General features: G+C 36.6%; 1 protein-coding gene across 1 annotated transcript in view; it reads left to right on the forward strand.

Annotated features, from left to right (window-relative positions):
- The window catches only part of VWA8 (von Willebrand factor A domain containing 8), a 92,074-nt gene extending 80,807 nt beyond the window's left edge, over positions 1 to 11,267 (forward strand). Inside the window, exons 21-25 of the mRNA XM_026034488.1 lie at positions 1,148 to 1,223; positions 1,891 to 2,026; positions 3,123 to 3,242; positions 5,119 to 5,324; positions 10,646 to 11,267. Coding sequence (XP_025890273.1) covers positions 1,148 to 1,223; positions 1,891 to 2,026; positions 3,123 to 3,242; positions 5,119 to 5,324; positions 10,646 to 10,801 — 694 coding nt within the window. The 3' untranslated portion in view covers positions 10,802 to 11,267. The remainder of the gene's footprint in view (positions 1 to 1,147; positions 1,224 to 1,890; positions 2,027 to 3,122; positions 3,243 to 5,118; positions 5,325 to 10,645) is intronic.
- Positions 11,268 to 12,530: the final 1,263 nt, after the last annotated feature.

A 12,530-nucleotide genomic window follows, 5' to 3' on the forward strand; every position in this document is an offset into this window, starting at 1 on the left:
GCTGGTCCTGTTTAGCCTAGAGAAGAATGAGAGGAGATCTGATCAATATGTATAAGTATCTGAGGGGAGAATGTAGGGAGGATGGGGCCAAACTCTTCTCAGTGGTGGCCAGTGACAGGACAGGAGGCCATGGGTACAAGCTGCAACACAGGCAGTTCCATCTCCGTGTGAGGAGGAACTTCTTCCCTGTGAGGGTGMCAGAGCCCTGGCACAGGCTGCCCAGGGAGGCTGTGGAGTCTCCTTCTCTGGAGATCTCCCAAACCCGCCTGGATGCYGCCCTGTGCCCCGTGCTCTGGGTGTCCCTGCTGGAGCAGGGGGTTGGACTGGATGATCTCTAGAAGTTCCCTTAACCTGTGATTCTGTGAAATCCAGTGTGGTGATATTTTGTGTTGACCCTGTCTGAATAGCTGCTATTTTTCATTTATCTGCACATTGTTTTGATTGAAATAGATAATGTAGATTAAGRAATATTCTTATTACAGGTTTTTATTAGGCTACTTTTAATTTGAAGGAAAAAAAAGATTTGAGACTTTAGCCACAAATAGGTTTTCAAAAAGAAATACTTTGCTATTTTAGCCTTCTCATCCCCTTTGAGAACTTAAACTGTTTATGATACAAATTGTAGCAAGTGCTAGTAAAAGTTATTCCATCTGGTACAGTTTAGATTGAACTAAAAATAGTTGATTTTTGGAATTCCACAGGAATATTTTTAGACTTACTTTTTCCTGACGATATGTCATGTGGAGAAGAGTTACCAAAATATTAACGAATTCACTATAATGGAGTGGATTCCTGTCTGTTTCTTCTGTGTAATTTCCTTCTTTGTCATGTAAATGGTGGTTTAAAATACTTAACTAGAAGTAGTAGTAATAGTAGTAATGTACCTTCATGCAAAAGCAATAATTGACTTTTCAATGTCTTCATTTCCAGGGTTTATAAAAGATTGAGTGCTGCTATGATGCTCTCCCTTGACCAACAAGCTACCACACTGGTGGTTTCAGTTTAAGTTCTCTATGAATTCTAGAAAATATTGTTCCTCCCACAGAAGAGAARAACAGAGTTTTCARCTTCATATGTGCTTTTTGGAGCTTRCTATGACTAAAGTTCCACTGTATTTCAATTAATATTTTATTTTTCTGCTTTTCAGAGATACCACTGTACAAAGCCTTACTCTACAACCTTCTGTTAAAGATGGACTTATTATATATGAAGATTCACCATTGGTGAGTAGTTGGTTCTATATTTTTTAATTTAAAATAAATAGTGAAATAYCCTGGCACTTTCAAATAAGAAAATACTTGGTGATCTTAGTATTGCGTGGGAGGGTTGGTGTCTGTGGTTACACATCATTAACTTTGCTCACACTTGTCAAGCTTTCTCTGCCCACTGCCGAGCTGAGTGATAATCTTTGGAGTCTGAACACACAAAGTGAGCATGAAAAATAATTTAGTCTGTGTTGACCTAACATGTTTGAATTGATGCAGTGATATTTTCTTGCTTCCATTCTAATATCTAAAAGTATCCTGCATCAGTGCTGGACTCAAATAACACCTACAACTGTTCTTGAGTTCTTTCAGCTTCATGTTGACAATTGGACCCAGATGGTTCATGCACTTTTCTTCTGTCTGTACTCCAGTTCATCTTCACTTTGGGTCGTCAGTTCCCTCTCTCACACAGTCCTATTCATCCATGTGCCAAAAACTTTTCTTTCTTTATYTTTTACTGCTTCCTCTTTGTTTCAGTCTGCTGCAGTTCAGATTTTATTCCCCCATTCTAACTCCCTTTTTTTCTGTCAGTGTCACTGAGATATTTCTTACTACCAAGAAGTCGTAATAGGTTCTTGCAGTTTTCTCAGTGGGATTGTGATGATTCCATTCTTCTTTCTTCTAGGTAAAAGCAGTGAAGTTTGGACATGTTTTGGTAATTGATGAGGCAGACAAAGCACCAACAAATGTCACCTGCATCTTGAAAACTTTAGTAGAAAGTGGAGAAATGGTTTTGTCAGATGGAAGGCGAATTGTTGCCAGTAAGTAGATAGTGTTTTGATCATATGCAGTAAAACATGGCAGGTTGCTTCTGTTTTCAGCAACCACATTATTAATTAGAGAGTCTAAGTAGAAAGAGTATGTGYATTTTATGCCAAAAGGTTATCAATTAAATAATTTGGAGTGAACTTATTTTCTCCCCAGCAAATGATTTTAAAYGTATGAGATGCCAAATATTTATGTTTCAAAGATTACTTCATAAGCTACTCCTCCAATAACTGCAAACATTTTCTTAAATTAGTATTATAATGAATTCTGTTGAGGAATTAGAAAACTAAGGTTCACACTAAAGCTTCATCTGCTCATCTGAATAGTTGGGGTATGATTTTGTCAGGACCAGGAGTAAAGATGACAGAATACCTAAGATAGATTTTTAAAGGGTTTTAGCTAATAAAATTTTGTATTTTCATTATTTTAATATTTCCTGCAAGATGCAAATATTTTGTAATTGAAATTTGATTCGTATGCATAGCAGGAGTAATATATTCTGTAATTTTTCAAAGAAAGACTAGTGTCCTGATGTGACTAGACACCGTGCCTCAGGTAATAAGTGCTTGTGATTATGAACTGTAGATGGACATTTAAAAAAAAATCTTGCTACCCAGTTGCAGTTTGTACTGTAGTTGAAGTTGTAGATGAAGTAAAAGAATTCCTAAATACCATGTGCCCATGAAGACACATTGCCAGGGAGCAAGAGAAGCCACACTGATTGATTTTTGAGTGACAGAGCCTTCACATATGTCTCTGACTTTTCACAATCTTTAGAGTATTTTCAGGGGAAACTTCAGACTTGTTTCCCCAGCCCAAAAGATTCCAAATCTCTGTAAAACACTACTTTCTTGACTGCTTACTTCAGAAAAGTTAAATTAAATACAAATAGGAGTAGTAGTCATCATTCCAAGAACAGTTGCTGCATTTTTTAAGTGAAACAATTCATTTAATTTTTTATSAAACAAGTTATGAAATTTTAAAGTGAAGCCTGGAACACTCACAAAGGGCATGCTGCTAAGTTACTGAGAGGTTTGTTGTAACTGTTTAGGTTAAATATGTATTTATTAAATTTTACTTATTTTCCAGATCATGCTAATATAGAAGGGAGAGAAAATGTAATAGTAATTCATCCTGATTTTAGAATGATAGTTCTAGCAAACAGACCTGGATTTCCTTTCTTGGGGAATGACTTTTTTGGCACACTAGGTAAGTTATTCATATTAAATGTTGAACTTTAATGGAACGGATTACGGGGATTGTTTTATGGGATCTAGACAGCCACAGAAGGCAGACAAAGATTCAAGAAGTGTTTCATAATGAGTCTATGTTGCATTATATACAAATGTACAGAAAACGTAAGGTATAAGCAGTTTGATACGTCACACAAATGATTCATACACTTCCTCACTGATTTTTCTGTATCAAACGACACTGGCCAAGTGTTGTCCTCCTAAGTGGAAGAGGTGAGCTTGATGCATCATCTTTTCCTCTGTTTCCTTGAGGGGGGGCTACAATCTTTTATAGTGCTAGTACTGTGCCACCTGCTTGTAAATCTTCATTAGCTTCTCCATGCACATGGCCCATGCATGATAGACCTTCTCAAAATGCGTATATCTGACAAGATATTGAAGTCAGCCCRGTTTCATATAACTATCTCCAAATATCTCATCAAAACTCTTCCTGTTAACAGTCATTTCTTTTCCACAGTTCTTGTTAGTTCCAAAAAATCCTATAGAGCAACAAGAAGATTCTACAGACCTCCATCGTCGGGCAAAAACTAGTCTATGTCTACCTGTAGCTCAATTCGGGCAGTATCACACCTGGAATACCAGCTGAACAGCTCTCCGGTCTCCAGTGACTATGTTATCTACTCTAGCTTAGCTACCTATGTGTGCTCATTGATACTTTGACTGTTATGCTTATTCTTGAAAAGCATAAAATAGTGTACATCATAGAACTAGGAGCAAACCCAGCTAGTATTGCAAAACAGCTTTGTGTTTTTCAGATATAGTTTGCAGTGGATGGGCATACAATCTCTCAGACCCACTGGCATTGAATTTCACTCAGCTGTGTTGCACCAAGATGTTTTTATTAAAGCCTATTTCTTTTTCATGACTTAATTTCCCTCTCATACAGACACTGTGAAGAAAACTGATTATCCCAGTACTGTTGTATTTGCCCCACATGACAAAGGTTGAGTTGATCTTGTTGAGATCAACAGGTCTTCCTATTGATTGTATTTTTCAGACTCTATCTGATTCTAACTGTATTCCTTTTCAGAAGCATCCAGTCATGCTTCTGTTTTAAATATTCTTTAAATATTTAAATTAAATATTATTTAATAAATATTCTTAAATATTCTTTGCGAATAAATTCAGTCCTACAGAATTTATGAGTGAGGCAGTTATAATGCAAATGTATGTAAATATTAGCTTGACAAATTTCCTACCACACTGCAAGGTATACAGAAAGAAATGAGAAACCTAGAGGTCCTCCAGACCTCACAGGATTTGCTGTAGGGCATTCCTGAGTATTAGTATTTTCCTGTATCTGTTGGTATTTTGACAGTTTTCACAGATTGGTCCCACACAACATTTCTTATTTTTTCTTTAAAACTTTTTTTCTTTAAAACGTTTTCTTTCTTTCTTTCTCTCTTTCTTTCTTTCTCTCTTTCTTTCTTTCTCTCAATTTCAAGAAGAAACACAAATCAAATGAAGTAAGAGAGAAAGAGAGAGAGAGAGAGAGAGAGAGAGAGAGAGAGAGAGAGAGAGAGAGAGAGAAATTTATCTCTTGCGATCACCCTTCATGAGAAGGGTGGAAGAGACCTCTGTTTTCTTGGATCCTGTACATTTTTTCGTAACAACTTAATCCTCTGCATTTTACCAAGTGGCAGGTTTCTCTGTTGGTTAGTTTGGGTTTTTTTTCAACAAATAGATGATCAGCATCCTCTTGACCAATCACTTTTCTATTTAGACTGCTGTAAGAAATTTAAGAATGTTGTTATGCTGTTGTTATGCTATCTCTTTATAAATTTGTAATCTCTTTATAAATTGCTTAACTTTATGTTTTTTTTTTCTTTTAGGGGACATTTTTAGTTGTCATGCTGTTGATAATCCCAAACCACAGTCAGAATTGGCTATGCTTAGGCAATATGGACCTGATGTTCCAGAGCCAGTTCTTCAAAAATTGGTAGCTGCTTTTGGAGAACTCAGGAGTTTGGCTGATCAAGGAATTATTGCCTATCCCTATTCAACTAGAGAAGTCGTGAATATTGTAAAGCATTTACAGGTACTGTACATCAAATTCAGGTTCTGTAAAAAATGAAACAAAAATGCATGAACAATAATAGCGTGTCTTTTCTATAACCTTAAAATATTATACAGCAATGAGAAATTTTCTATGACAGATTTTTGTATTTTGAAAGAACAAACTCATTCAGAAGTTTAGATACTTTTAGAGTATAGATCATCAGATGCAGAAAAGTAGTTATTTCTTGTGCATTTTTATTTAAAGATACACAAAATACTTGATTCTGGGTTTGTGCTATAAGATTCTGGTTTTGTGCKTTAACATAAGATAAAGAGATAGCATTATTAAATGAGTCTGCATTATAAAATTCCCTGTTCGGTATACAGTACTTTAAGAAGAGTGTGACTGTTCAGCTTATGCAGCTATGACATTTCTGCTTTTAAACATCTCACTGGGAATACTCTGCCACATAACAGTAGTACACCAAGGGTTGATTTTTGYTGAGGAAAATTTTACTTGGCTAGTGACTTAGCCAACAGGTATTCAGGCACCATGACTGCTTCCTACACACATGTTAAGTGTGAAATCCTGAATTCTCATTTAGTAAAGACATTTTTAAAATAGCAGTAGATTCTGACTTATATCTTTATAAATTGAAGCATCTTTGTTTCCATTTTGTTTGAATATAAAATAGCTGTACTCTCTTTAAAATATTTTCTTCTGTTTATAATCATAAAGGAGATAATTTATGATTTTATGGTGTGTTTCTTGGGTTATTGAATCTTAGATTTAAAAAGCTTAGTGGAAATATTAATGTAATTCCAATTAGAATATAATTTCTCTTTTTTTGTGACCTATTTTTCTGTGTTGAACAATGCATAATATAATATGGCTGCATGATTGTTAGAATTTGTGTGTATGTTCATTTTCACCCATATAGACATACGCTGAGATCCTGCAGCTTGGAATTATTTCTTAAATTTTTCAATTTGTCTCAGCTTTTGTGGAGGAGATTTTGGTAATCTGTAGTCCGTAGCGTATTGGGAGGTCTTATAACACAGTGAGATGAGGTGTTGCTACTATAGCAGAAGTATAGAAGAACGTATGAACAAAAGCTTTAAACCCAGAATTCTGACATAAAGGCTGGGGAATGTATCCAAATAAACATGTAAGTGAAACACTTTTTTAGRATGCAGTACCAACTGATAGGTGTTACCATACTGATAGGAACACATACCGTGTTGATAATATAGCTGATGTATTTCGACATGCCTCTGAAATGAAAGTGGAAAAAAACATAAATTGAAGAATAATTACTGTACTGCTGAAAAGCTGATGTTTAAGGGTTTTTGGTAAGCAAWCCCTTTCCTGTCTTTGGTTCTTCCTATCTTCCTTCATTCATCTTCCATCTCCAAATCACATCCAGCTGCGGTGCCTCTATTTCTTTCCTCTGCTTCTGCCTTCTTTACTTAAGCAGATTAATGTGGTCACTGGAAGCTATCAGGGAGGATTTTTTCTTTGGTCACCTCTTTCAAAGTCAAGTGTAAATAGCCATGGGTATCTCCAACATGCATCTTTGATCTCTTCTCTAACGTTTGTCTGCAAGATCCCTGTGTCTTTGAAAGGCTTCAGCCTTTTGTTTACGGGAGCTTGCTTTTCATTCTGGATAATAAAAAAAGCCAGGAGTAGCCAAAAGTAAACAGTGAATATAAACATAATGGTTATGCTAAAGGAAGAAGCTTTTAAGTCTTGAGGTAGGGAAGAAAAAGGAAGGAGGGAAATGAGTCAATGAAGTTGCTGGTTCTTAGGAAGGAAGGAGGGAAGTTAGTCACATTGTTAAACAGTTTGCTTTACAGCAGCTCCACAGCCCCACTTTCTTTGTACTATTGTTTTGATTTCTTTCACATTATTTTTTTTTCATTCAAAAAAAAAAAAACAAGGATTGGAAATTTGGAAGAAATAATTGCAGCTACTTCTGGTTATCTGAAAGCACATCTGAGCACTGGGGCTAGTCAGTTTAGAGAATATTCTAAATATTCTGAGAATATTTAGAGAATATTCTGTGACATCAACAGGTAATTGAACTGTGCCAGCCTCAGCACTCTGATTAATCACAGTCTTCAACATATAGAGTTGTGTCATAAAAAAGGCCATAAGGGCATTTTGGCATCGTGATTAGATTAGCACCTAGGCTGTAGCTGTACTTTAGGTTCTGCATTCTGTGCTGGGCTTTTCTTAGGGAAAAAGGTTTCATTAATTGTCAGATTGTGTCAAGTATTAGAGGTATTGATGCTGATAGTGGCTTTTGGGGTAAGAAGGCACCTCTGCTCTTCCTCCGTTGCGTTTCTCCCATGGTTTCTGTGCAAACTGTTTTTTCACTAAACCTTTTCTGTGTCATTTTGCAAAGTCCACATTCTCTCAGTATCCCTGACAGATGTTAATCAGACAAGCCACATAACTGCAAATTAAACTGAAATAGCTTTTCTTCTGACACAGTTGAGCTTAGGGAAGAAGATTTTTCTGATATATATTCCCGTCTTGTTTGTCTGAGATTATTTTTTCAAACAGTAAATTTCAAAGGTACCTTCTGGCCCTAGAATCTGCTGATCGTCTGGGTCTTGCACCATTGTGCTAAGAGGTGATTAATATTTTGCTTTTCTGTTTGGCCAAATCTCAGAAGGAAAGCAGGCTTATCCCGCTGCTGTCTGTATCCCTCTCCTTGCTGCTCCATCCACACCAGGAGCCTGTTTGCCCATCAGAGTGACAAAGATGATTAAGTTACTGGAACATCTCTCATATGAGGAGAGACTGAGTGAGTTGGGCCTGTTCAGCTTGCAGAAGAGAAGRCTGAGAGGGGACCTGATTAACACRTATAAGTTCATGAAGGGAGAATGTAGGAAGGAKGGGGCTGAACTGTTTTCATKGGTGGMCAGTGACAGGACAAGGGGAAATGGGCATAAGCTGCAACACAGGAAGCTCCATCTCCAGGTGAGGAGGAGCTTCTTTCCTGTGAGGGTGSCAGAGCCCTGGCACAGGCTGCGCAGGGAGGCTGTGGAGTCTCCTTCTCTGGAGATCTCCCAAACCTGCCTGGATGCCGCCCTGTGCCCCGTGCTCTGGGTGTCCCTGCTGGAGCAGGGAGCTGGATTGGATGATCTCTAGAGGTCTCTTCCAACGCCAACCCTTCTGTGATTCTGTGGTCAAACACAAAGTACTGGCTAATCAATAAACACGCAGGTAGCTCAGGTTGAGCCATAGGATGTGGAGAGGCCTCCAAGACGGCAGAGGAAGATGAGGGCAGGGAGGAACTAGCAGGTSGGGAGAGATCTGTGGCTATCGTGGCAGCAGGATTAGGCCTAGCAGTGGTTATTGCAGTGCTAGCAACACGGGAAATGCACAGAGATCTGAAGTCACAAAAATACATAGAAGGGTGAGTGATGGTGAGAACAYAGGCTATAAATAAATGAATAAATAGTCACTTTGTTTTCAGGAGTGCTGGTAGGCRTGCATCAGTGTATATAAAATAATTTAAGGTTCCTTATATGTGCTTGAAAAGTCTTTTCTGCTGATACGTTTGAAGTAGACTATAGCAATACATRTTCTCTTGGAAACTAAAATCTCTAACAAGCAGAGTTCTTTTTACCAAGACAAATTCTGTAATAATTTTGCATCCAATAACACATAAAATATACATAATATAGAATTATTGCAAGCAAAAAACATGTTACTGAGTATTTTAAGAAATAGCCAAGAATCTAAAATATGAAAGTACTCAAAGGTGCWCACAGAGATATTGCTTGTATGCGGAATGAATCAATGGATGAGAACCAGACAGACTGATGAGAGATCAATATTTTGTCCAGTAATYGGGTTTTAAAAATCAATAGAAAGCAAACGACTTTTTTAAAAAAATTTAACTCAAATGTTCAAAGGTGTTTTTTTTTTTCCTGCAAGAGAACTGTCGTTGCTTTTCTTCAATAGGCAGCTATCCAGGCAGTTATTAAAAATTAGTTACATTTGTACTGATTAAAACAGAAATTTTTTTGGTAAGTGAAAGGAAGGGCCTTTTGGCAAGTACTTGTGTTCAGAAAGTTTTTTGACAGTGGTCAAAACCTGAGGAAATAAATTTYATAAAACCTCCTACTGGTACAGCAGGCACAGAACTATCAGTAGCGTTCATTGAGGAGATGGATGTTGATGTCAGAAGGATTCAGAAAAAATAGAAATACTTAGAAACTATTACTGAAAAGGTAATATTTGAGTCATTTCAGCAAGGTTTCTTCAGGCTTTAGTGTAGGGCAGGTAAAACAACATGTGCTGTGTGAATGAGATAGGTTGGTGCCAGTTTATTGGCTGCACTTTATAGAAATAGAGAGCCATGCTGAAATGTTTATACTGGCTTTAGTTGAAGCATCTGTTGGAAGGAACCTGTTTCATTCAGTAAGGAGTAGTCATTTTAAGCAGAATGTTACCAGCTATAGAACAAATTTCCAAAAAAAACCCAAAACAAAACACAACACCGACAAAAATGCGAAATACTTCAGTTTATTCTACTACGTCAGTTCAATGATTGCTCTGTCAAGGCATTTAAGTCTCCTGGGAAATAAAAAGGCAGGAAAATTTGTTTTCTTCTTGCAGCACAGCAAAAATTAATAGGTGTAGAAAGATGAAGTAGGCTATTTCTGAAATCTGGAATTGCATGGCTGGCCATAAATCATCAGCCCAGTTCACTAACCAAAGTTAGCACTTTCTGTGTTGGAAGAAATAATAAAGAAAGTTTGAAAACCCTTTTTCCTTATGTCAGCACATTTCAGGTAGTATTTGTCACTAATTTTAAAAAAATGTACATCTTTAATTTTCATTTCTATTAAAATGCATCATAGTGTCCATGGCTGAAAGTCATTTTTTTTTGTAAAATAGCAATGTATCTTCTACTTTTCTGTATTCAACAGTGAAAATTTTTAAATGAATTATTCATTTGAGTGCATGAATACATATTTTTGTGTCATATTTCCCTGGTTAGCAGAAAGCAGTTCTAAATTTAAAATGYAGGCTATATTTAATTATATTTCAGTTGTTAGCACATCCTTTTAAAGGTTTGTAATTAAAATCCCTATTGAAGAGAAGACTAAAAAACATTATTTAATTTTTTTTTCTATTTGTTTAATTCAGATTTAGTGTCGGCATCTTGTTCCTTACTTCAGTCAGCTTTCCTTCCTTTTTTAGGAAATTTTAAACTTGTGCATCTGTATAAGCTGAGCAAAGTTACTGCTAAAACTCTTCACATGAAAAATGCTTTATACTGTGCCATAACTTAATAGAGATATTCAATAAAAGAATGTGGGGGCCTTTTTTCTTTGTAGAAATTTCCAACGGAAGGATTGGCAAATGTCGTTCGAAACGTGTTTGACTTTGACTCCTACAACAAAGAAATGCGTGAAATTTTAATCAGCACTTTGCACAAACATGGGATACCCATTGGAGCAAAACCAACGAATGTACAGCTGGCCAAGGAGTAAGAGTAACATAAGATATATATGTTAAGAAGACAGGTCTCTCGTGATCACTGTTTTCATAGTCTATTATCRTGCTGCTAACTGATTTAAAAATCAATTTGGAATACTTGAAGCCACTTCTCCTTTTGCTTAAAATTTGCTTGCTACAAATTATAGCAGTATAAAGTATTATATGACAGAGTATTTGATTATTACTAATATTAATCTTTGATGTGCATGTACATATTGATAGTTTGTATGGTAAACAGATACATATAAATAAAGGGAAATACTTGTTTCTTCTCCTGTGTTTTTTTAATTGAATTGCAACACATTTCTGCCGTGTTATTTGCCACCTACAGCAGTACCAAAAGAAATAAGCTCTCTTCAGTGGGACTGGGATTTTGTCTTTAATACTCACAAAGACTCTACAAAAATGCTTCTATAGACCGTAACAACATACTTAAGCATTTAAGCTCTAAGAACCATTTTTGTATGTCTGCATATTGGTATAATTTAATTATTTTGGTAGTTAACACATTACACTATACTTTTTAGGGTTTGGAATGAAAAAAAATTCTTCGAATAAACTAAAATGYAAAATGAAAACATGTAATTCATTCTTGTACACATCACAGAGAAAAGGGTTAAGTAAATGATATTGAAAAGCAGTTAGAAATCTTACTGTGCCTTGAACTCTCATATGGAGAAACAAATATTTCCCTTTAATGAAGAAGGCATTCTTAAGGACAGGAAGGAATTTATGGAAACTTCAGTTTTCTTTAGGATATACTACTGAGGATACTGAGGATATTTGCTCCAGAGAGACGGATTCCTGTGACATGATGTCTTGATGTGATAGGTGTCAAGTGTGTAGGTTTCTCGTGTTGAAGCACCACTGTTATCATGCCTATCGTCCTCTATATACCTATTAAAATAAGAGTGTCAGTCTGATGGCTGTGGTGAACCTTTTCATTCTGATGACYGAAGCATTACAGACTTTGGGAACTCATCTTGGATCAACTACAGTACATATCAAATTGACAATGCACGCTTGGAATTCTTGCCATAATTTCTTTGCCAGAAGTCGCTTGGAAAATTCTATTGCAGAGAAAAACTATTGGTTGTTTTTAAGAAACTTTCATTTTATATATATATACACACTTTCAGAAGTATTAGATGTGGGTGTATGTGGGTGAACTGGAGAGGGCTTCTTATTAACATGAATGTCAGAGACTTAGGAAACATAGGAGGAAGGACTGGAACCGAGGGCTGTACAAGTCTGGAAGAGAGAAGAGAAAAAGGATTAAAGAGCTGATCATTTTGAGTCAGGAATGATCAATAATCCTTTTGGATTCCTTTTTTTTTTTTTTTTTAGGACAGGTTTTACCTGTCCTAGAAGAAGACCCTGAAAGATGCTCAGCAAAAACTTTGTTTGGCTGACAGTCACACTCTACACTGAAAGCAAAGAGGAGGAACACAACCTAAGTTCACAAGCAAGTCACTAAGAGTAACTTACTGGGATGGGACTGGGCTGCCCACCTGGCTGTGGTCTCATTATCTCACTTGCATTAACCTCCCACAGCTTTCATATGTGACCTGGAAACGTCAGGTTTTCAGATAACCCCCTGTTCCTTGCCACGATAGCTGTGCTCCTGGCCACAGCTCTCCGGGCCTTGCAAACCRCAGCAGATTTGACAAGAGCAGGAATACAGATCTTCTCTATGAAGGAATTCAGGAGTAAAATAATGGT

Source organism: Nothoprocta perdicaria, unplaced genomic scaffold (assembly GCF_003342845.1).
Source record: "Nothoprocta perdicaria isolate Ctin4 unplaced genomic scaffold, notPer1 scaffold_145, whole genome shotgun sequence".
In the NCBI taxonomy this organism is placed as follows: domain Eukaryota; kingdom Metazoa; phylum Chordata; class Aves; order Tinamiformes; family Tinamidae; genus Nothoprocta; species Nothoprocta perdicaria.